General features: G+C 41.8%; 1 protein-coding gene across 6 annotated transcripts in view; it reads right to left on the bottom strand.

The window, feature by feature from the left end:
• Nucleotides 1-25912, bottom strand: part of RAD54L2 (RAD54 like 2) — a 79561-nt gene that overhangs the window by 37852 nt on the left and 15797 nt on the right. For 3 of the 6 annotated variants that reach the window (XM_080996389.1, XM_080996393.1, XM_080996394.1), the window contains exons 1-2: nt 22447-22602; nt 10656-10862 (exon numbers count right to left, since the gene is read on the bottom strand). In XM_080996389.1, the coding sequence (XP_080852515.1) occupies nt 10656-10806 (151 nt within the window). In that variant the 5' untranslated portion in view covers nt 10807-10862; nt 22447-22602. Of the gene's footprint in view, nt 1-905; nt 998-1527; nt 1625-9254; nt 9305-10655; nt 10863-22446; nt 22603-25912 lie in introns of those variants that run through there. The other 3 variants (XM_080996392.1, XM_080996391.1, XM_080996390.1) reach the window with 3 other exon arrangements.

Here is a 25912-nt window from a genome sequence, read left to right as displayed (position 1 = left end):
AAACCAGGTAAACAGGAACAATTGATAAGGTTACAAAATAAATACCAGTGAGCATACACAACTAAATGTGATGTTTCAAACAAGACTTTTTCATAACAGAATTTCAGAACTTTTTGTATATAACCTATTTGTAAGAAGGCAAACCTAATTCTCAGAATTCCAGGGATGAACAAAAAAGTTTGTCAGAAGTGCAGTGTGTGCATACATAATGCACATACACTTCCACTATCCTGTCCTAGGAAATACAGAACCGGTAAGAACTCTCAGAACTGCAGAAGTATGCAGATTCAGATAGGGAGAAAACACATTAAATAACACATGCAAAATATGCCACATCCTTGCTCAGGAAAGCAACAAGTGCAAAGAGGCTGCAATATGAAATAATAATCCTACCAAAACAAATACAAGAGTTAATTGGTTGTTTTACTAGAATCCTCAGACTTAAAAAGTCGTAAATAGCCTTATACAGTGTTCAAGATTATACAAAATAAAAAAATTCCTTCCTGTAGCACCTTAAAGACCAACTAAGTTAGTTCTTGGTATAAGCTTTCGTGTGCATGCACACTTCTTCAGATACGAAAGCTTATACCAAGAACTAACTTAGTTGGTCTTTAAGGTGCTACAGGAAGGAATTTTTTTATTTTGACTATGGCAGACCAACACGGCTACCCATCTGTAACAAGATTATACAGTCAGCCTCTCGTGCAAATCAAGACACTCAACTTCCACCAAATTATTGACTGCTAAATAAATAATGAATCTCAATGTATTGTTTTACAAAATATTATATTCCAACCACTCTCTCACAACACCACTGGAACACATCCGATTTCTAAAAACAATGAATTGTTTGTGAAATGAACGGAAGAGGAGAAGTAGATGGAAAGGAGACTTCCATGTCTTACCTGGGAAGTGCTGAGACTCATCCAAAAGGAGCATTTTGCTCAGTGTACACGGCTGACTGCAACACAACCTTCTTTAACAGCTGGTTCTGTAACTTCAGCAGAAGATAATATGGCAAACTGTCAACTACTATGAGCTATTCTAGCCCCAGACCAAATGCCTGAAGTCAATGAAAATAATTTATCATCTCTGCTTGGAGCACCATAATCACACAAAAAATCATAAGGTGCCTTTTGCTAAAGTAGCAGAGAAAAGAGAGGAAACAGACTAAACAACGTCATGGTATTCGGATATTCTAATCAACAGCACTTAGCGATCTATCCTACAAACCTGTATTGAGCTATAGATCCTGTAACTTGGCTGTGACTGAGAAGGGTCACTTACATAACCAATTAAATATGCCTAGGTTTTAGTCTATATAGCACTGGCACTTATTTTCTTTCCCAGCTCAGGTCCTCAAAGCCATGAGTACACACACAAAAAAGCCAGCTAGTACTTGAGGACCAATCACAGAAGCTATTCTGTCCTATTGACTGAAACTAGCATATGTGCTAAATTAGAGGAGGTACCCAACACTACTCCTGAAAAACAGTACAGTCTGTAAAACAAAAAGAAACCATGTACATTTTGGGAGGTCTCTTCTCTCTGGGGTGGCTGCTACAACAAAAGTTGCACGCCGTTTTCATCTGATATCATTTACTCAGCCCGCGATCCATTTGAACTAGTGGAAGAGAGCAGGAATAAAACGAAATCCTTACATAACTATTCAAACTCAACTGGGGCCCCACACAAGGGGAATTCTAACAGGCAACAGGAAACAAAGAGAAAGGGCTCCAGAAATTAACAACAGGGCTAAGGGGGTGGGGGTAATTAGCATATCAACATATTGGGAGCCATTAAAAAGAGAATCATTGCAAGTTTAATTTTATTAACAGCAACACAAGGTGTTGCTAACCCAACACAATTCCATATGTGTGAAACCAACCAATATGTGATCTCTGTAACCTAAATAGTGGCAGCAACGACCTATTGGCTTTAGCTCAAAAAATTATTTTTTATGTGGAGTTGCTGAGGCCAACAACAATCAAAGAACAGTGGAGAGGTCTGAGGCTGATGGGAGTTGTAGTCCAAAACATATGGAAGGTACCAAGTAGGGGAAGGCTGTTTTTTAAGATACACTCCCACTACATAATGCTTCATTTCATAGTAGGCTTATTAAAAGCTATTCCTCTGTATTACATCTCACGACAAAATATTTATTTATTTTCCTTTTTTAATCCTATCCCAGATATTTTCCCTCTGCTTTTAGTGACAGTACTGTCAGTACCGATCCAAGATCTCTTAATGAGTAGACAGCTGAAAGCTCTTTTTGCACCAGATTTTCCTGGCACATAAAGAGCCTTTTAAAATATCTGTGTTGCTTTCCAAGCAAGGCTCTCCCTTCTCACAAATTCTGGAAAACCAGTGATGCTCAAGAAGGGGCTTGGCTCCAAGGGCTTGAGTATACAGCCACACCTCGGATTACAGAAGCTTCAGATTGCGTTTTTTTGGGTTACGGACCTGCCGAAACCCGGAAGTACTGGAACGGGTTACTTCTGGGTTTCAGCGGTCATGCATGTGCAGAAGTGCCAAATCACAACCCATACGTGCGCAGACACGCCACTGCGGGTTGCGAACATGCATCCCACACAGATCATGTTCGCAACCCGAGCATCCACTGTACACATTTTTGTGTACACACAGAACCCTTAGAACTGAACCCCAGCATAAGACATGATCTCCCTGTAGCCATCCGTCTGGAAGCAAATTTAAAAATCAGCACAAAAGAAAATGGATACAAAAAATGAAGACAAAATATGAAGTTGGCACACACCAAAGAAATAAGAATGTCTACTGATTTCAGAAGGCTTTGGTTCCAGCCCATTAAAACACATGCAATATGACCACATGATTTACCTCTGCTATACTCTTTTATTTCTCAGACTGCTTCAGGCTGCAGTCTTTTATTTCCCAGACTGTGACTCTCTTAGGCAGTATCCATAAGCAACCCAAGAATAATAAACTCAGGAGTATATAATAGGGGTTGGGGGGGGGGCTTTGTTGAGTCAGCAATGTGTTGAGTCAGCAATATTTACTGATTCCTTGCTTTAAGCTAGAGAGCACTTACTACAACTGATAACTCTACAGACTATGTAGGGTTCTAGATGTCAAACTTCCACAATCAAATGTTTTGATTTAATAGTATAATACTGGTCAAAAGTTGTCTTAGCAGTATGATAAATGCACATATGGCCCTTGATTTTATTTCTTTAAAAAACTCAAATCTAAAATTATAAAATAAGGAGACAATAACTCTTATTAAATATTTTAATCAAAACCAGGATGTTATTTTCAGTCACAGCCTCTCCTCCCAAGTTAAGCTGATAAGCACTTTCACTCAAAAGTGTGCATTTTCCAGTAAAAAAAACCAAACAAACCTTTGTGGGCTTAAATTACACTTCTTTTTCTTTTTAAATTAGTTTTTTATTACAATATGGTGCCCTCCAGGTGTTGCTGGACAACGGTTCCCATCATCCCTGCCATGTTGACTGGGGCTGATGGGAATTGGAGTTCAACAACATCAGGAGGGCACTATGGTGGCTACACCTGCTGTGTTTGTGAGGTACTTGTTTCAATTAAATGTGTTTGGGGTTTTAGTTTTACACTGCTGAATGAAAATAAATAGTGTGCAAGTGCAATTAAAGATAGGTTAGTAGAAACGAATAAATCACTGCAAGAATAATAGAACAAGAAATAACAAATTAATTTCAAAAGGAAAAAAAGTTTTCTTCATAATGGTGTTTCTGATCAAAGAGTAACAGAAATTGGAAACAAACAGAAGATATAAGAGAGATATTTTTCACATCCACAGAGAGCACAGTGTATTTTTTTGTTAATTTGAACTCGCAGAATTTTACAGTGTATGTATATTACATTTTTTATGCTCAAGAACAATTACCAACAAGAAATGGAGGCGGTGACTACCTGCATACACAGAGAAGGATGAGTGCTCTAGAATAGCAACATATGTACTTTAAATTCCATTATACGAGGCAAAAAAAAAGGAAAAGCAAGCAGCTGGTTACACCACCATAACAGAACAGCAAGGCTACAGTACCCGTCAGCAGATCTGAGGCAAAGAGAACTTTGGCATCATTGCCTCCAAGCAAATGCAAGTCATTTCTCCAGGTTATATAACATTGTCTAATGCTGCCAGAAGTTGTTCCGCTTTCTCAAACAAGTGATTTATGCCCCCAAAAATCGTAAGGAGACAAGTGAGGAGAGGCAACACCACCATCAAGATTTTTATGACCCTTCTCCTCAGCCCTAACCTGAAATAAATCCTTATAGATTTTTAAAAAGAAATATGACCGCAAGTGTTGTCTGTCTGTGAAACCCTGAGGGGGCCCGAGATGAAAGTTCTAGTCTCCCTTCCCACACCAGCATTCAAGCCACACCCCAACTATGATAACTTAGGTAACAATAGATAACAGTTTCACAGCACTAATTAAAATTCTAGAATTAGCAAAATAGGCTCCTAGCCACCTCCAACTCATATCATGCCCCTTATATTCCTGTAAGTTTGGCTAAGGACTTTGGTGCCCTTTTCCAGACATCCCTGCCACAATAAACTCTTCTGAGAAGGAAGCAAGCTTACAAACTCATCCCTAGCAGATAGAATCAAAAAGAAACAAGCAGTTTAAGTACAAAGCGTTCTCCACAAAACACAGAGTAGAGTGTTTTTTTCGGGGGGGGGGGGGGAACCAAAACGAAAATGTCGTCACTTTGCTGGTACAGAACAACCAGTTCAAAAGAGCCAAGAGCCTACAGCAGAATTTACCAATATCCTCACTGGTTCTTAATTCTCACAGAACTACTGTGCTTATGTACTTCTTGTTTCTGGTCCAATCACTTTCATTTCTACTAGTTTAACTGTGGAGCTTAAATGCTAAAAATGATGTGGTTTATTTTACAAAACCAAAATTATACCATAAAACACATACAAGCACCAAGGTGTTTGAGGGTTTTTTTAAAAGGTAAAGGACCCCTGGACAGTTAAGTCCAGTCAAAGTGACTATGGGGTGTGGCGCTCACCTCGCTGCAGGCCGAGGGAGCTGGCGTTTGTCCACAGACAGCTTTCTAGGTCATTTGGCAAGCAGGACTAAACCGCTACTGGTGCACAAAGGACTGTGACGAGTGCCAGAGCACACAGAAATGCCATTTACTTTCCCGCTGCAGTGGTACCTATTTAACTACTTGCACTGATATGCTTTCGAAATTGCTAGGTTAGCAGAAGCAGGGACAAAGCAACGGGAGCTCACCCCGCTGCGCGGATTCAAACCGCCGACCTTACGATCAGCAAGCCCTAGAGGCTCAGTGGTTTAGACCACAGTGCCACATTCACATTAACCAAGGCATTGTTGGCATCTGTCTGTCTCGAGAGACAGTGGAAGAATATGCCATTGGGGGGAAAGTCAAACCGTTGGAGAGTTACAGCGCCTGCTGTGGCTGTGGAGACCAATATGGGAGAGACATACTTTGTTGCATCTGGGGCAGATTAAGGTGCCCGGTTTCACTGGCGCAGAAGAACCATGGCATTTATTCTCTCTGCGTTCCTCCCAGTGGTCATTCCTCCTCTGGCCATTGCTGTGGATACATGACCTGACTCCTGTCTCCAGGCACAGTGGTCGTCTGCAAGGGATTCCCACACAGTGGAGTTAATGCTGGCAGCCTTCGTGTCACAGTTGCAGACATCTTTGTAAGTTGGTCTGCCAACAGGCCTGGTGCCTGAAGGTAGCTCCCTGTACAGCACATCCATGGGGATCCTGCAATCTTTCATTGTGTGGAAACTTACCAAGACAGCTTAGACCGGGGTGCCCAAACCTTTTTCAAAGAGGGCCAGATTTGATGAAGTGAACATGCATGAGGGCCGGCCAAAGTTGTTCAGCTTTTTTTCCAATTTTACCCCAAAACTGTTCAGGTTTTTTTACAATTTTACACATATACTGCCATGGGGGCCGGATTAAATTGATCAGCAGGCATGATTAGGGCCCCAAAATGGACTTTGGACATGCCTGGCTTAGACATTGATGAGACATAAGTGTGAAAACAATGGGAATGTGGGCTTGGAAAAACACCTCTGTCTGAGACTCGGTCCTTGCCATGTGATGCCCAAAATCTTCCTGACACAGCACATATGGAAGACATTGAGGCGTCGTTCCTGGCAGCTGTAAGTTGCCCACAACTCCCTTCCATAAAGCAGCATGTTAAACACACAAGTCTGGTAGACCTTCATTTGGGCACTGGGCATTAGCAACACATTCTCCCATACCCTTTTGGAGAGGCAAACCATTGCCATAGCTGCCTTACCAGTGTGGTGTAGTGGTTAAGAGCGGTAGTCTCGTAATCTGGGGAACCGGGTTCGCGTCTCCGCTCCTCCACATGCAGCTGCTGGGTGACCTTGGGCCAGTCACACTTCTTTGAAGTCTCTCAGCCCCACTCACCTCACAGAGTGTTTGTTGTGGGGGAGGAAGGGAAAGGAGAATGTTAGCCGCTTTGAGACTCCTTAAAGGGAGTGAAAGGCGGGATATCAAATCCAAACTCTTCTTCTTCTTCTTCTTCTTACCAATACACTTGTCCAGCTCAGCGTCAATGGAAAGGTTGCTGGTTATGGTGGAGCCATGGTAGACAGAATCATCTACCACCCCAAGCGTATGGTCACCAATGCTGATGCTTTCAGTACTTCTGCTGGGATTCAGTCCTGTCCTAGGGCTTCACCACATGTTTAAGAGTTCTTAAGCTCATCAGGGGAGAGAGGAACATCCAGCTCCTCCAAGACAAGCAGAGTCTGAATGCAGGCAATTGCTGTGCCAAAGACCATTTCCCCCCACAAGTACGGTTCTTGGCAGTGCTATGCTCATTGCTTCACCTGCTTGCTGCAATTTGTGATGATCTATACAGACAAAGTTTTCAACAGTGCAGTTTTTCTGATTGTTGCTCCAATGGCTTTCTTCGTACATTTTGTGAGTATTGTCACTGTCAGCAGCAAGTTGAATGCTCTGATATGACTTTAGCCGGTAGTCATTGGCTCATTGGCACATTGTCTGGCAATCTGCTGGGCAACACTCCTTGCCTTTCTTAGGGCAGCAAGTGTCTCTGTGCAGCGCACACACTTGTAGCTCACAAGGCAAGTGCTAAGTTATGCAAAGGTTACTCAGGGAGATGAACTTTGCACCGTGATTCCCCCAAAAGGAAAGAATATGACAAAATCCTTACAAGGTGATCTACTTAAAAATCAGAGAGCTGAAGAAAATGAGCCACCCACCAGTCAGCAATACCCACTTTGTTGTATAACACATAGAACTGTAAAAGTGTATTAATGTTTAGGAATAATGTACTGCACAAACAGAACAAACGTATTTTAAAATATTTCACAAAGCCTTATCAGTTTTATAAATCTTCCACGCTACAGATAAATCTCACCTACTCATCTAAAAATAAAAGCAATACAACTTACAATTAGTTTGACTGCAAAGCGACTAATTTCCTTCTTTTCTTTTTACCAGTTTCTAGTTAAGCACTTAAAACATACAAAAGAGCTCAAAAGGACATAATACAAGGACTTAGGGCAGGATATAAGCCGCCATGAAGACCAACTATCACAGAAGAAATCACCATCACATTCTTTAAAATGCAATTTCTGGTCATTTTTGTTACACAGTTGAGAAATGAGGGATAATACTCCAGGTGAAAGGGCTCACCATCAGATGAAATTATAAACTGTTGGTAGTCATAACTTCTAGTTATGTGCAGAACAGAATTAATAGCTCTACCACTTAAGCTAGCCCACTAATTAGAAAAAGAACACATCATATTGACTACATACAAGACTATTTACTTGAAGTAGAAGTTGATTTAGTGGGGACAGCTCATTAATCAAGGGCCTCATTAACAGAGAATAGAATGCAGCCCAGGTCTAAAACATAAGGGAACTGGGGGAAAAAATGTATCAGAGTTACAGTTACTGCACTGCAATGAAGATAGGGTCGCCATATTTCAAACAGTGAAAATCCAGACAGAAAAGTTGTTGAGGTATGGCAACCCTACACGAAGATTGCATAAAACTGTACTTGAAAACATGTGTTTGTAGTTTCGGGGTCCTTCTGGGTTCAGCGTTGGCCCTTTATGCCCAGGCTGTGAACAGAAGTCCCTCTGCTCAGCTGGAAGTGGTTCACAAGAATGTGGTGGCCAAGCTGTTAACCTCTGATCTTTAAAGTACTTTGGGCTGTATTCAACTAACATTTGCTCAGAACAGAGCAGTTGAAATTAATGATCATAACTTAGGTCCATTAATTTCAGTGGGTCTATTCTCATTAAAGGGATGCGGGTGGCGCTGTGGGTTAAACCACAGAGCCTAGGACTTGCCGATCAGAAGGTCGGCGGTTCGTGAGCTCCCGTTGCTCGGTCCCTGCTCCTGCCAACCTAGCAGTTCGAAAGCACGTCATGTGCAAGTAGATATATAGGTACCGCTCCGGCGGGAAGGTAAACGGCGTTTCCGTGTGCTGTTCTGGTTCGCCAGAAGCGGCTTAGTCATGCTGGCCACATGACCCGGAAGCTGTCTGCGGACAAACGCCGGCTCCCTCGGCCTATAGAGCGAGATGAGCGCGCAACCCCAGAGTCGGTCACGACTGGACCTAATGGTCAGGGTTCCCTTTACCTTTACCTTTATTCTCATTAAAAGTTAGCTGAATACAACCCTATATGGTTCAGGACCATGGCATCTGAAGGACAACTTTCTCCCATTTGAACCTGACCACATATTAAGATAATCTACAGAGGATCTCCTCTCAGTTCCAAATTCCATGTTTTAAGGAAACAAGAGAGATGGGTCTGCGGTTAGTCCAAAACAGAAGAGAAAAAAGACCTAGCAATGAGCTCCAATTTAGAGCTACTTCGCGAATGAATGATGAGAGAGGGGCTTTTCTAATAACAGAGGATACTGATTCCTAGAGTTGAATTTGTTGCAAGCAGATGCAACTGCAGGAGTTCAGTTAGCTGCTGTAATGAGAGGAAATTTTTAGAAAAATGAGATAGGGGAGAAGCACAGACAAGAGAAACTGCTGCTGGCCAAGACTCCATTTTGAAGTGAGTGCTCTTGCTTTTCCAGATGTGCAACTACTCCTTCCCTCTCCCTCAACACACACACCATGAACAGAAACCATTTAAAAAGCAAGCACAAAGCAGCAGAGGAGGAGAAGCTAGAAGAGGCATCTGAATGCACCTTGAACAACAGATAAAAATGGAGGACTTGCCTTCCTCTTTTTCTCTAGTCTTGAGTCAGGACTGTGCATGTGACATGATTCTGCAGGAGTGCAGAAAAAAACACAGAATGTAGTATAGGGTGCAACACTTGAAGACTAAATTAAGCCAATCTAATAGCATAAATAACTGAATCATATGGAATCACAGAATTGTAGAGTTGGAAAGGACCCTGAGCATCATCTAGTCCAACCTCCTTCAATGGAGTTATGGATTATCCATAACTGCTAGTCACAGTATTAAACTGAACCAGAATACAGGATACTGAAGACAACAAAAAGCTATCACTTTCATTGTGAGGTTTTGCTAATGCAGGTGGTGGGCCAGTACTGGAAACAATGAATACAGATCAAAATGGGCCTTTGATCCAAGATTCTTCCTGTGCTCTTATGTCCTAACAACAATGGCCCAGTTCACGTGTAATCTTAAACTACAACACTAATTTGCCACACAGAGAAGGACACAAGGCAGGAATTACCGTGCATGCTAAACTTAGCTTGTATGGGGTTGTAGTTTCTTTGGACCATGAGTCCTCATTAGCCTGAGCTTGCATGTAACAAGCCAGGCTCTGGTTTCTTCCTGGCTTGTATTTCCCCCTGTATGGCATAGTCAAGAGCGGCGAAGAGCAAAATTCAAGTTAAACCAAATAAACAATGTCTTAACTGTATTCAAACTAGCTCTACATGTGGGTAACCCCTGCTGAAATATCAGGAACCTGGATAAAGTTTCCAGCAGTTTTGGGTGGGGCATCAGTGCTCTGCATAGCTGCTGCAATTTCCCTCAATTACCAACACGGAGTTGATTATACAGAACAGTCAAGATTGTAAAAATATGCAAATAAGAAGAAATAATGCACAGACTGAGTAGATCTGTAAAATTTAGGCCACAAGGGACAGCTTTCCTTGGCACAGAATGTTAATATATGTAGCAAAGTACACACAGCCATAGTTTTAGCCTTGTGCCCTTTCATTCAAATCTGAGGTCTGGAGAAGTCAAATATTTCACAAAAAAGGTGTAACTGATGCCCTCACAACAGACATGCCTCAGACACATAGTAACAATACACACAACATTCTTCTCAAAATGGATTGCTAGACGGGGGCTTCCCCAGCAGCTGCAGAGCTAAATAACTCTGCCCTGCTCACCCAGATTTGGATACAGTTTTAGCTACAGCAATGCAAGTTGCCAATTCAGGACTGGGCTGTCACATTATATAACCTACTGACTTAAATGTTCAAAAACTGGTACAAATGTTCAAAGACCTGTACTCGCATAAATTCCACAGTGAACAAATCTGCCTCTTATATAAAACCTAATGATTTATTCACCAGATTTAACAGTGCCGGGAAGCACATACAAAAAAGCATTCATTGACTCCCTTGCCCATTACTCACCATTCTCATCAAGTAAATCCTCTTCATCATCTCCATCATTGTCCTCCTCCATTGCTTCATCCTCCTCTTCCTCCTCCTCCTCTTCCATATCCTCCTGCTCCAAGTCCGGGTCCACGTCTGGATCACTCCCTGAGATTGACTCGTCCGACATGATTCCCAATAGCACTCCTTGTGCATTACCTGCTCATGATCTGTGTTAAGGCAGCCCTACAAAAAGAGCAAGAAAAAACATGAGGGAATTAAAATCAAGCACAATAGATTGCATAGTATGATACAGCTTAACCCCAGTTCGTTGTAAGCTTTCCAGACTCTACAGTCACTAACTGGACTTTTTGTGAGCAGTGATAGCCATTAACATCAGAGGAAGAAGATATTAAAGGAGAATAAGGAGTACAATGGCTTCATCCAAACTGTATGATATAGGTTACAGCTGAGAATGCTAATGGTATAACCTGGAGAAATGACATGCATTTACTTGGAGGCAATGATGCCTAAGTTCTCTTTGCCTCAGAACTGCTGCTGGTGGTGTAACCAGCTGCTTGCTTTTCCATTTTTTTGCCCCGTATAATGGAATTTAGAGTACAAACATGTTGCTATTCTAGAGCACTCATCCTTCTCTCTCCTCCTTCCCTGTGTATGCAGGTAGTCACCCCTTCCATTTTTTATTGGTACAGTGGTACCTCGGGTTACATACACTTCAGGTTACATACGCTTCAGGTTACAGACTCTGCTAACCCAGAAACAGTGCTTCAGGTTAAGAACTTTGCTTCAGGATGAGAACAGAAATCGTGCTCCGGTGGCGCGGCAGCAGCAGGAGGCCCCATTAGCTAAAGTGGTACTTCAGGTTAAGAACAGTTTCAGGTTAAGTATGGCCCTCCGGAACGAATTAAGTACTTAACCTGAGGTACCACTGTAATTGTTCTTGAGCATAAAAATGTAATATACATACAGTGTAGAAGTCTGTGAGTTCAAATTAACAAAGAAATACACTGTGTTCTCTGTGGATGTGAAAAATATCTCTTTTGTATCTTCTGTTTGTTTCCAATTTCTGTTACCCTTTGATTAGAAACACTGAAGAGGCCCCCCACCCTTGCTTCTTCTTCCTGATCTCTCATTGGCATTTCATATCACTGTATCCTCCTGGATCGGCTCTGGGGATGGGGACACTGTATTATAGTGGTTCCTTTCCTAGCTTCGGGACTGGAACTGGGAGAGTAGTATTATTGGGGAGAGTGCCTTTTCGGGATGCCACAGGAAACTATATTATGTCCGCTGCTATTCAATATCTACATGAAGCCATTGGGAGCGGTCATTAGGAGTTTTGGGGCGAGGTGCCACCCATATGCTGATGATCCACAACTCTTATTTCTCCATAAAATACAAAAGTTAAAATACTAAAAGAGATTAAAATTACCTCTATATTAATATATAAACATCAAAACACCCCTCAAAACAGTAACCATAACGACTTTGTATATTTGGGGCAAAATAAGAAGCAGAAAGTTCACATATTCTGAATATTTCAAAATCTGGAGTTCACAAACATGTCCTGGTTGCTTGTCACTTCTCTATCCACAAGATATCATATTCTAATCAGAGTAAGTAGAGAAATGGAGGCACAAAGAGTAAGAAAAAGCAGGGAGAAAAACACAGGAGACGGAGAAGCCAGTTACAAAACAACTCTTAAAAAGCTGCAGTGCTAAATTCTGATGTTTATGGTTCTCAAAAGCTGCTTATTTGTTTTTTTTAAATTGGCCTTCCAAAAATCTGCCTTCCAAGTGGAAGAAGATGAGAGAGTGTGTCTATTTTTTGAACATAAATAACCAGGTTGAGTCTAGATCTTCAATTGTACATAAAGATGTCATCTCCTACAAAATCCACACAGCTGAGTCAACCAACCCACCTGGATTTAAACATCTTTTCAAAAAGTGCAAACAGCCCTCTTCAGTTTAGAGGTGGCATACTATCTGGGTACAGCAAAACACATAATGCTTCCAAACCAGGTAGCAAGGAAAAGGGACAACAAACCATCATTTATTAACAAACTCCTAATAAATGTCTCATGGTTTCAGCCTATTTATTATAAAGCACAATAGCTGAAAATAAGGATTTCAACAGGCAAATGTAATGCTACTGCATGGTTTCAGATAAAATCTTTAATTGCAAACTAGATTAGACTTTCACACTGACAAGTTTCATACCAATAAGATTTAAGTAAACACTTGTAAGGTTATCAGCTACAACCTGAAGAACCTTGGCAAAAAAAATACATTCTAAAAACTAACTAAATCCCACTGATTTTAAGGGAATGTACATTAGCTTACATTAATACAATGCTCAATGGACTAGTTAACAGTTAGCTTATTAATATGCTCTGACAACCAACTCCTCAACTACAAGGCTAAATAAAAAGTTAAGTAACCCTTAAGTAACTTCTTTGAGGGTTTCGTCGGTTTCGTCATGTAATCAGCCCTTCACGTCTGCACCCTCATCCCAGTTCCTAGTAGCTAGCCTATTTCAGTTGCATAAGCAGTGCTTCTCTGGAGGGCTTCCAGCTAGCCTGGCAAACTTCAAATATACAACACTAACACTGCACCACAGGCAGGTAAGAATTACAGACATTAGCCTGCCCTCATTTCTCACACAAGATTGACCCAGTTCAGAACCATCTACCAAGGAGAATTACATAATATGTCCAGCTAACACCCACATCTCAGGTTTTATGGGTAGGCTATTCCAACCTACCCTACCCCACACATTCAGCATTTTACTGCTGTAGGTAGTGCTCTTTTCAAATTGATGAACAATTACCTTCAAATGAATAGTCATAATCAGTCTAGACTTCCCAACTGTCTCTTACTAAAACCATCTTGTCATCTACCTAGTATAGCGGGACACACACAGCAAGTTGGCATTTTTCAGAAAGAAATGGAAGAGGGGTTTATATGCATTTATACAGACACCAAGAAATAAGTAGCATCCTCAGAATTTAATGACGAATATCTTGTGATGTGGAATAACTTCTAAAATTTATAAAGTTATGAGAAAAAGAACCAGGTACAAGGTGAAGAATTGGGTAAATAAATTCTACTTTCTTCCATAGGAAAAGGAGATAATATCTTATTTGTTATTTGTTGGGAGGCAAAGGTCTAGTATTTAAACATCAGTTTCATGTCTATGATGGCATCTATCAGCATACTATTATGTATCATTCTGGGGTGGTTTTAGTTTATCAATTGAAAAATTGTAACTAAAGACGAGTACTATGAACAGAGCTTACTTCTGCATAAATATGGATGTGAATTTCTTTAGGCTTGGCCAGCCTCACTTTATACAACAGTCCTGCCTCCAACTAGCAACATACCGATTGGCACTTGAAGCATTTTGCTCTTCTATCTCATTACCAACACTAGGATGCAATCCAACGCCAAGTTAAGCACACCTATTCTTAAATTAAATAGGCTTAGCTATGTCCAACTCTGCATAGAATCAGGTTGCACAGCCCCTTAAGATAATCAAACTGCTAATTTTGCAACCATTAGAATTTAATAAATCTCAGTGCTTTCTTTGGAAACAACTTCGAGCAACAGAAAACAGTAGTACTAAGTATCCAAAGAAGAAAAGTAAACTAAATAGACAACAATGGCCTGCCACAGTGATGCTGAACAACACTAGTGACTTAGAAGGAGCAGACAGCAAATTCATTTTATCAGCCAATGATGAAGAAAGGGGAATAACCATAAATACTGCACAAGGAAGTATTATAATACAAAATTGTTTTGAAAGATTAACTTAATAGCACTGGACTGCTATTGAACAAAAAATTCTTACCGCAAAGCAAAATATGCAAATAGATACAAAATGTGGGCAAAGTGGTAATGTTCTCGCACAAGGAAGGATCTAGATTGGGGTAGTCAGCCTTTTTATACCTACCGCCCACTAATGCATCTTTCTTGATGGTCAAATTTCCTTACCGCCCACCAGCACTCGATGGAAGGAGGATTCAGCTTGTGCCGTAGAACCCCCTACTGCCCACCTAGGATCCTGAAATGCCCACTAGTGGGCGTTAGGGACCAGGTTGACAATCCCCGATCTAGATGTTACAAAAGGTAGTCCACTGGCTTTGCATTTACAGACACATCCAATACATAACACTGGAGGTAACAGTGCCATTCTGCACAGCATTAATTAGGTCTTTGTTGGAACATCAACTCTACATTGGTTGCTATATTAAGGATTAAATAATAGTAACAACTAGGGTTCTTTTAAATGTTTGTGGGATCTGTTGTGAACTGCCCTGAGATTTTCAGCTGAAGGGCAGTTTACTCTTAAATACTGTTATTATTTATTTATTTAAAAAATATCACCACCACCAAAAAACCGGAGAATATTGCACTAAAGTCTGTGGAGGATCTGGAAGGTAACAGAGAAGGATAAAGAACTGGTATGGTTATCTTAGGAGAAATGTTATGGGGTGGTGAACATGATAATAGTTTTTGTGTATTTAAATTCTACCAAAAAGAGATCAACTAGGGAAGAGCGTAGGGAGGATAAGAAATAAAATATTTCCTAGGAATAAGACTCAATACCTTTTGTGTCCAGACAGAACAGTCTGGGTAACAAATAAAATGTTGTTTGACCAATAAAATTCCTAGTAACACAATCACCCCAATCACACATAATAATAATAATAATAATAATAATAATAATAATAATAATTTTATATCCTACCCATCTGGCTGGGTTTCCCATACTCCCAATAAATAATTTTAGCCTTTATATATTATTTAGGTTATAATGCATTACAAGTGACAAGAGTCCTTGCTCAAACTTTGGCAGTAAGTAACATTTTAAAATGCTACCAGCCTTCATGCAAGTCAATAGAGCAAGACACTTCTGCATACAACTGATTGCAGATTTGGCCTGGGAGCAATTCACCATAAGTAGATTGCCTTTTGCTGCAAAACATCTGAGTATTCTCTCATTAAGAATCATTGCATGTGCTTCATTCAACTATGCCTAACATAGCAAGGGATGGGGTTAAATCCTATATGATTAGCGTATATTTTCTTCAGATGCTACTAAGATTGGTAGTCAAGCTGTATTTTACACTTACTGTACATCCATTTCCTCATCAAACATGTAATTTGAGTTAAAATTGGTGTGCATAAGATTGCCGTCTAAAACCTTCACTAATCTCTTCTTCGTCATCTGCAACTTTCTAAAAATGAATTGCCTAATGATTCTCTTTTCTCTAAACATTTCAGAAGAAAAACTTGAAATCTCTCTTTTCATTAAGGCAAGAGCTTCAAGACCACCAGACAGTGCTTTTCCACAAAGGGTTTATTAAATACCGGTACAGTGGTACCTCGGGTTAAGTACTTAATTCATTCCGGAGGTCCGTACTTAACCTGAAGCACCACTTTAGCTAATGGGGCCTCCTGCTGCTGCTGTGCCGCCGGAGCACGATTTCTGTTCTCACCCTGAAGCAAAGTTCTTAACCTGAAGCACTATTTCTGGGTTAGCGGAGTGTATAACCTGAAGTGTATGTAACCTGAAGCGTATGTAACCCAAGGTACCACTGTATGTTCTTCTGTGCAGAAAGAAATATGGCTTAAGGTATTATTCTATAAATCAGTAGCTACTGGAATACTTCATTGAGACTAAGAAAGCGACTCTTAATCAGACCTCCCTTGATGAAACAATGCTCATTGGTGAAGGCATTGTTGTAAACATCTCCTTACTGAGGAAATGAATTATTTTAAGATGGGGAAGGGCAACCTTTGTCTATCAAGGGCTGCGTTCCATTAGAAATAATCCACTGGAGGTCTCTGCATGCTGCTAGTGGGCAGGGCCGAACCAGGAAGTGGGTGGCACCACTTCCTTTCCCCTCTGTTGATCCCCTTTCTCCTTATTGCTCTCTTGCCCTCATATTGAAAGCTAAACCAAAAAGTAACAAGAAGGCAGGCTTAAGTAACTCTAGAGTAGTTTTGTACCTTAGGTACAACTTTAGTACATAGTATCTTTTTTTGTTTCTTCAAATCAGGTATTAATGGAAGCCTAAGGCAACTTTAAGGAGCATAATTGAAAGACACACTGCAAAACATTGTGTGGAGTAGATTAGTGTAGTATTCATTAAAATACTCTTGATAAATGAAACAGAAGGTATAAAAGAATGTGCACTACCATATCAGGAAAGAAACAAAAAATGCTTTTTAGATGTACAAGTCCTGCATGATGTGGAACTTTCAGACTAAACCTCCAGAGAAAACCTTATGCAGACAAATATTTAGTTCAGAACACACACTTTGGCTTTGCCCTACCGCTTCTGCCTTCCTGTCAACACATCTAACAACAATACTCTTTTATAGTAGCCTATGAAGCACAGAACATTTTGAATGGGCACATTCAGCAACAGGATTTAATCTGATTCTCATAAAATATACCAGCAGGCTAATAAACCTGTCAAGAGATGTATCTGGCATGCTTCCCTTATTTTAAAGACAAAATTAGCATTTTAAAGGAACCAACATTCTATATTTTTAAGAAGGCTCTAAACCAGCAGTTTTGATCTGGGTCATACTCTGTATTACGCTCCTGAATCATGGTAAACTGTAATTCATCCAATAGTGCTATAAGAGCAGATGTAGTCCTCTCATCACAATCAGGAACTCTGCTGTCCAAATTATTCCCATCCCCCTCCATATCCAGCACAAACACACTGCCTTTGCCTTTAAAGCTATCTACTGCATTCCCTAACCTTATCTTCCTGTTTTCAGTATTTCCTGGTATATTCCAGCCTATGACTTTTGTTCCTTAAACTCTTAATACTCATAGCTGTCTCTTGGTCTCTTTAGAACTCTAACATCCTTCCTTGCTAGGTTCTACCCCTGAAACTAACTCAAAAGAGCAGTACACAATGCATCTATTGCATTGGGAGGCTGTTTGGTTGAGGAATTGTCTGGTTTTGGAGTTGGGATGATCATTCCACAGCTCAAGTGCCACTACCAAAAAGGTCCTCCTCTTGGTAGCCACCTCACTTCATTTGGCAGGAGCACCCAGAGTAGGGCTTCTGGAGAGGATCCTAAGGTCCAAGTAGATCATGGGTTGGGGAACCTGAGGCTGAATGCCTGTCTGTCATGGATGCTTTAGTTGAGATTCCTGCATTACAGAGGGTTGGATTAGATGACCATCGGGCTCTTTCCAACTCTACTATTCTATGAAACTCTAATCCATTGTCTCTACTTGGCCCATGAGGTCATTTCCCCCAAACCATGCCCACCTGCCATCATATGTGACTTCAAATGTGGGGCAGGTAGAGGCAGGGGTGGATCAGCTGTAAAACCAAGTTCCCCATGGGGAACTCAATCATGCAGTCAATCCCTGGAGAAGACACATTTTAAGTCACCATCCAATAGCTGATGAACAGTGACTTTAACCCTACTGGATTGGGTGTGCGCCCAAGTTCCTCTATTGCACAACTGATCCCTGAGGAAAACAGCTTTACCAACCATATGCTTGGTGCAAAGCCCCTGTAATGCAGTTCTCAAATGCCCAACAAAAAGCTGGCTGTAAGTCACTTGGGAAGCACTAATGTTAGGGGATTGATGTGTGGGTTGTTCACCTGTCAAAGTTGGCCCAAGGGGGCAGGACAGACAGTGATCTGGCTCACTAGGCCAAAAAGGTTTCCCACCTTGGCAGTAGATATAGGGCTAGGTATATTAAAGATACTGGAGTCCCAGTGCTCAACAAGGGGTTGCCAAAATCAGGTTACAATCATTTCCTTCATTGTTACAATGTGGTCAATTCTAAGCTAAACAGAGAATTATTTTTAAAACTTCTTTATTATTTTAGATTCTAAAGAAAAATTTAAAAATAGTTATATAAGATGGTACATAGCAAGGAGATAATTAACATGCCTACTTGTCCGGCAAGAGCAGTGTTAGTCTATGGAAGACAAATAGATGTGTAATTTATTCCACTGGTAAAGAGAAAAACTCCTTTCAGCAGCCTCCTGACTCAGAATGATACAGGGAACTGGAAACTGGATGAGGTTTACTTTGAGCTAGGAATCCAGGATTTTTACATATGACCTGTTTTCACTGCTATGGCCCAGAATTGAAGTACGAGAAGTAACAATAAAGGGAGTGACTCTGAGCAAGTGTAGGCTGCGTTTGTTGCACTGAGAGTCCCTAACAGCCTTTCAGCCATCTAGGTTTACAAAGAAGCAAGTCCATTTTTCCAGAGACAAAAGTGCTAGTTGACAGTAGTGCATAAATTCAAATTCTGATCAGACAAAGAAACTAAACACAAATTAGACACATAATTTCATCCAATTGCTTTATTTCTATTACACTTTCAAAAAAAGGTGGTACTGATATGCAAGTGATGCTGTCAACAAGGAGCATGTGCAATGTTCATGTGCCTATAAACCTTACAGAAACATTTGCCAAAGTTAAATGGTTGATTGACTTAAGCTAGTAGTTTTTTCTTTAGCACAAGTTTAGAGGTTGTTAACTCTTCACTGGCCCTATTCTAAGTCTTTTAACAGAATCCTAATATTAATGACAATGTGTGACCATAAAGAAAAGTGTGAATTTCAGTGGGTGACATCACATGAGTGATGTTGCATGATGTGATTTTGAAGCCCACCAATATTTGAAGCAGATTTGGGAGTGCACATGGGAGAGGGAGAATCAGTTCTAACAATGGTGTCCATTCTTCTAGCAAGTACACACTTGCATTGCACCCAGTATGTCACTCCTAGACCAAATCAACATATGAGCCTACAAGGTAAGGTAGACATGCAGAACACCTGCAGACTTCAGCATGTACACCATGAAGAATCCTCCTAACTCCCCCAAACTTGGTTCATCTCATTAGTCCACATGGAGAAAAATCAATTTTAGATAACCTGTCACTACTCATATGCAAGTACTTGGAAAAGGAAACCTGAGGCTCAAGAGGTTTAGCATCATTTAGGGAGATGACAACATCTGGAAAAGTATTTCAAAATTCCTGGGAATCACCAATAAGTTTTAGGCCACAAACTTGAAGAGAGCTGGGGGGATAAAAATCCCTAAGGAACCAACACAAAATTTCAGAAGCCCAGGAAACTAAGTTTCTTTCATTTCTGAGGTTATATTAAAGCAGTACTCATACACATTTACTAGGGAGTAAAATACTTGCCTCCCAAAGGAAACGAAACCCAACTACAAAGAAGACAAAGATTGAGTTGGCCTAAAAGATCTCTGCCCACCTGTGCAGAGAAGCGCCATGCTAATTAAGAAAGAAAATATTTTTGGCTCAATATCTTTATTCCCATGCCTTATTGTAACTTAGCCTGTAATTAAGTCTAAGAATGTGCTCCTGAAACAACATCATATTGTTTCCTGTTTACCTCTGCTGTCACTTCCCTTCCTCTGTTGTTTCCCCTGTGTTGAATTTTAGTTTAGACACTCCTTGGGGCAAGATCTGTCCTCTTCCACTTTGTAAAATGCCATACACACCAATGGTGCTATATAAACAACAGCAATCCTTCCACCTGTAGTGAAACGTCATTAAGCCAAAGAGTGGGAAGAAATGGAAAAGTAAGGCAAGTTCATATACTCTATGGGGTATGGAAATGTTGATATACACACTGACACAAAAGGTGGTAACAGTTCCAGAGAACGCTCATATAAGATAAAATAACTGGTAATTCCACATTTTGCTTCCCTTTTGGTTCTCTTTCATAAATATCTCTCTCACACAGAAACAAACATATAAAAGCAGCATGCTGTTACTTTACCGGCCTCTGTTTTGATTAACTAGTTAGGGAATTAAGAGTCAAATCAATTGCTTCTGCAGCTCAAGAGTTTTGCAGAAAACAATACCTTAATCTTGTTTCTGCAAAATGTAATATATACACCAAGCTTATATCTGGGCATTCTCTTTACATTTCTAACTTTAGCTTTTCCACTTCTCAGTTCTACCTCTTGAACAACTCAATGTCATCTGGCCATTTTTCCTCATTTGTTTCCAGTACCTTCTCTGGCTTACCTACTTACTTATTTTCATGACTTCTAAGATAATCAGGATGTGATGTCCTAACATCCTGACATACATCTCTTACAATTTCTTTAACTAATACTAAATCATTAAAGATGGAGATTCTACTCCTCCCATCTAAGCCCATGCTTATCTGCCTCTGACAAAAACAATTACCACAAGCACTCATAGCACAAGCATCTAATAAAATTAATCCCATCTCTTTCATTCTCCAATCACATTCAGGCTATTGCCAGGTTCTCACACTTCATCAACACCATCATCTCAAAGATGTACCTTTCCATCTAATGCTAGAAAACAGAACCCTAATTAAACAAACAATCTAAACAACTCTGTCTTAAGTTCTATATAGAAAAGTTATTCAGTCAAATCATTACAACAGTAATTCCTCTCTACTTCTGTCTCTCTCCACAAATTATTCAGTCTTCTAATTATTACCCTTACCAAGAGTTGTCCCTTCACAGAAGCTTGTGTATCTCCTGTGCAGGTGAGAGACACACACACAAAAAAGTATTTCAACTGAGACAAAGATATGGATACACAAGGCAGTTGTGTTTTCCCCCCTTCCACACTACCAACCAAAAGCAGCTGTCTCTACAGAAATTCATCTTTTGTCAGACTCCTTTGCTACTTCCCCCCAAATACATTCACTTTTTAAAGGCCTGCCCCCTCCCTGCCCTTTCTGTGTAGGTTGCGACCCCTAGAGGCAGAAAGCATGCTTCTGTACAACACCTACTGTACAGTACATGCTTAGAGGTAGTAACAGTTACAGCTTTAGGAAATTTTCTTTTCAAAGAGCAATGACACAAATGTGATAAGTAAGCAATATAGCACAAAATAAAATTAAAGCAAGTGAGAACTAGCCACATTTAGATCAAGTGGGAGTGAAAGAAGTCAGGAAATCTAAAACAGGGCAGAGATCAAAAGACAGACAGCCAGGTGCCATCCCACTTTGAAGTTTTCAAAGTTTTACCAGATTCCAACCTCTCTTTGCTAGTCACCACAACTGGTAAAAAAAGAAAAACAGAGGATCTGATTCAAAGTTAATGTTGTAGCTAAGTCGCTCTTTAAAAAAATAATGCATTTCTAATACCAATTTTCCACACTGTATATAACATTATGCAAACGGTTTAGTACTTTCTTTTAAAATTCCAAGCTTTTCTGTAAGAGTTTGCCCATTTTTTTTTATTTTTTAACACACACCCCACACTCACAGTTAAGAACATTGCATTCCCGGAGTAATATGCATGATTTCCCACTTTCTTTTTTTCTCCCGTTGTTACAACACCTAGCGCCACTTCCCTGAGCATCCCTGAAAAGTCTCCATAGCTTGCTGCCTTCATCTCCAGAGAGCCGGAGAGCCCCACCTCATTGTTCGGGGAAAACACTCTTCACGTGTACTAACTCGGGTGCTTTTGTCCAGATGCACGCGCACACCCCTTTGGTGCTAATCTCGGTCCCCGGACCCCCCCCCTTCCCTCCCCCGCCCCATGCCGGCCTCCCCGCCCCCGAGCCTCGGCTGAGCCAGAGCGGTAGCCGCGTATTCCCGGGGCGCCGCCGCCTGGCCTGCTTCCCTTCCCCCTTCCCGAGCCTGGCTCTGCCGAGGAGAGCGGGGAGGGGCTTTGCCTCCCACCCCTGGGCCCATCCGCTCCCCCGGCGCCTCCATTTGTGTGCGCTCCCTCCCTCCCTCCCTCCATGCAGGCATCCCTGTCCGCGACTCCAGCCGGCGGCCGGCTCTCACCTCCTGGTGGGGCTGCGGGCCAGGCCGCGGAGGGAGCGGGGGCTGAGGCGCTCGGCGCGCTCTCGGTGGCGCGCCGGCCCCCGTTCACCCGCGTCGTTGTCGCCGCCTCCGCCTCCTTCTCCTCGCTCCTCTCTCCCTCCGCTTGGGGTCCGCAACAGTAAAGCGTCCCCTCAGCTGGAGCCACCCAGAGGATCCCCCGGGCAGCAACAGGCGCTCCCGCAGCAAAGGTTCCGTGAGGTGCAGAAAGGTTCCCACGTCCCTCGCAGCGGGAGGGCGGCAGGGCCCGAGCAGGAGGGAAGGCGAAATAAAACCGGGGAGGGGGGCGAGCAACAGGAACGCGTCCGTTACCAATCCCCCAAAGGCGACGAGGGCACGTCGAAGAGCTGTCGCCGGCAGTGCTCGTGTTTGCAAGCCGGAGGCAGCCCTGGTAGGCCTGGAGAGAAGCACGAGATGTTTAGCGCCGTCTAAACCACCGTGTCGAAACCAAGACGTGAAACCTCACTCGGATGTCCCAGAGCCAGTCTCGCTGACTTGACGGCAGCTTTTTTGGCCAGGAAAAGGACAGGTGGTGGAGCCATGTTAGCCCGTCAGAAGAAGAATCAAAAAAATCAAATGTGGGGTAGCCACTTTGAAAACGTACGAAATAGAAAACGTACGAAATACTGGAAGTTATCTGAAGGCTGAAAGGAAATACAGTGGTACCTCGGGTTACGTACTTAATTCATTCCGGAGGTCCGTTCTTAACCTGAAACTGTTCTTAACCTGAAGGACCACTTTAGCTAATGGGGCCTCCTGCTGCCGCCGTGCGATTTCTGTTCTCATCCTGAAGCAAAGTTCTTAACCCAAGGCACTATCTCTTGGTTAGCGGAGTCTGTAACCTGAAGCGTATGTAACCCGAGGTACAACAGTAGTGAGAACTGCAAATGCCATTTTACATCACTGGGCTTCATTGAAATAAATGCAAGCTATAAATAAAGCAAAAAATGGCTCCTGGGAAGGTATGGAATGGGTCAATATGATAGAGCCCAGAGATAGGAAGAAATGATGAGGAGTAGCAGTGGCAGAGCTTGAGAGAGTGAGAGCTTGAGAGACTGACATCATGATCCATGTAAGTCAAATTTCAGACCTGGGAGTAAAATGATGGCCCCTGGGGCTGCAGTGGCAGGCCTGGGACTGAAATGGGGCCACTAGACAGGGCCTGTTATTCCATTCCTAGAGCCATCATTGGAATTCATAAGAACCCTGCTGGATCAGTCTCAGGGGCAGGGGAGAATTGCTGTCTCTCCCCACTCCACTTCTGTCCCCGGAATGCCCTGGCTCTCACCCAACTCAGTAAGAGCCAGGGCATTCTGCACTGAACTTGGTAAGAGCTAGGGGGCAGGGAAGACAAGTGGCAGCACCACGCTCCAGAACAGCCACTGTCTTGACAGTGGCAGCAGCGGTGGGATGGGCAGAGTGCCACCTCTTGCACTTCCACTGCCTGGGGTGGGTGCTTCACTCTGTTTTATGGGAAGGCCAGCCCTGATCAGACCAAAGTCCATCTACTCTAGCATCTGGTTCTCACAACCTCACTCTCACTGGTTGTACTTCCCAGCAACTGGTGTTTAGAGGCCTATTGCCAGGAAAAGGACAGGTGGTGGAGCCATGTTAGCCCGTCAGAAGAAGAATCCAAAAAATCAAATGTGGGGTAACCACTTTGAAAACGTACGAAATAGAAAAGTTGGCTATGGTCAACAGAAATAAAACACACACTAGAGGCCAACCAACATGCCACAAAGTAGCGAGCAACGTTTTCAGCAAAAATGGGAAGGAAAGGAAATTTACTGTTGGGATGCAAGGAGTGTCAAGCAGTAAAAAGAGATTTTAGGTCGCTCTGAGTGCTTTTGGGGCAAAGGATAATAGTTGTGTTTCCTTTTAATAGCACACATTGGGAACCATGATATTTGAAGAACCTCTGCCTCTTTCCACATGAACCTGCCTGCCGACTGCATTTGTCTTCATTGGCCTTGCCCCATCCTCTGCCACAAAGAGAAGTGCTCAACTGGGATATGGGACAGGGCCTTCTCAGTTACAGCACCCCAACCGTGGAATTCTCACGCAAGTGAAAATAATTTGCCCATTTACTGATTTCCCCCCCTGACCCATTTCTTTTATTCCACTGGGATTTTTGCTCGTTTTAATTCCTACCTGCTTGTGTATCTGGTTATCTTGTTTTAATGCTCTGTTTTTAAAAACGCAACAAAAACAAAACAAAGAGAGGTAAAATATACATGTGGTGCTGGTGTAATGGCTGCTGTGTCCACTGCAGACTCAGCCAAGCAGAGATGTAGGACGCACTCGGCACAGAAAATACAAAAATGGAAGAAAACAGCAGACACATTCATAATGTGCCTGAAAATGTGCTACCAATCAGGGACCATATTTCTGACGATACCCACATGCAATGCAAGCCTTTCACTGTCTAATTAATGTATGTGCTCAATAATATATATATAAAACATAACACCCCTTCCCACGGTGCTTCAACTCTACTCAAAGTAGGCACCCTTACAGCTGCTTTAAAAAGGCTGTGGGGGATCTGATATCTAATCAGGCTTGGTGTGTTGTGCGACAAGCATACAGAGTGCAATGAGACTGGGGGGGAGGCTCGGTTAATTTCATTGTACACAGGTTGTAAATTGACAATAATGGTATTATTATTATTATTATTATTATTATTATTATTATTATTATTCACCCCTTTGGGGCCGTATTGTGATTTCTGCATAGTTTCACAAATTCTCCACTCTCCAACAGTTTGACTTCACTCCCAAAGGCACACTCCTCCATTGTCTCCTAAGACACATGGACGTGAGCCAATAATAATACAGTGGTACCTCGGGTTACATACGCTTCAGGTTACATACGCTTCAGGTTACAGACTCTGCTAACCCAGAAATAGTGCTTCAGGTTAAGAACTTTGCTTCAGGATAAGAACAGAAATCGTGCTCTGGCGGTGCAGCGGCAGCAGGAGGCCCCATTAGCTAAAGTGGTGCTTCAGGTTAAGAACCGTTTCAGGTTAAGTACGGACCTCCGGAACGAATTAAATACTTAACCCACTGTACTTAGTTCTTTGGTTGTGCTTTTTCTAAGCCATCAAAACACTTCTCAGAAAACCTCGCAACAACCTTATAAGGTTCAGTTAGCATATTTGCTAAAGCTAAACAAGTATCTTTATTTACAATTTACACCTGAAGTGTGAATATGGATCTTAGCTACAGAAGTTCCACTTGAAAATGTAAGGGAGTTTATTAATTCAGATCTTAAGGAAAGTTAGTAGGAAATGTAAATACAGATGGCTTGGTTATAAATAAAGGCATTCATTTAGCTTGAGAAAATATGCTATCTTACATAAAACTACATTTCAAACCCTATAAATATCCCCATCGTTATAGCAATGACATAAGACACTCCTGTGCATTTAGTC

This window comes from Podarcis pityusensis (assembly GCF_964106645.2).
Source record: "Podarcis pityusensis genome assembly, chromosome: 2".
Classification (NCBI taxonomy): Eukaryota; Metazoa; Chordata; class Lepidosauria; order Squamata; family Lacertidae; genus Podarcis; species Podarcis pityusensis.
The sequence above is the reverse complement of the archived record's forward strand: the minus strand, read 5'-3'. Positions and strand labels throughout refer to the sequence as shown.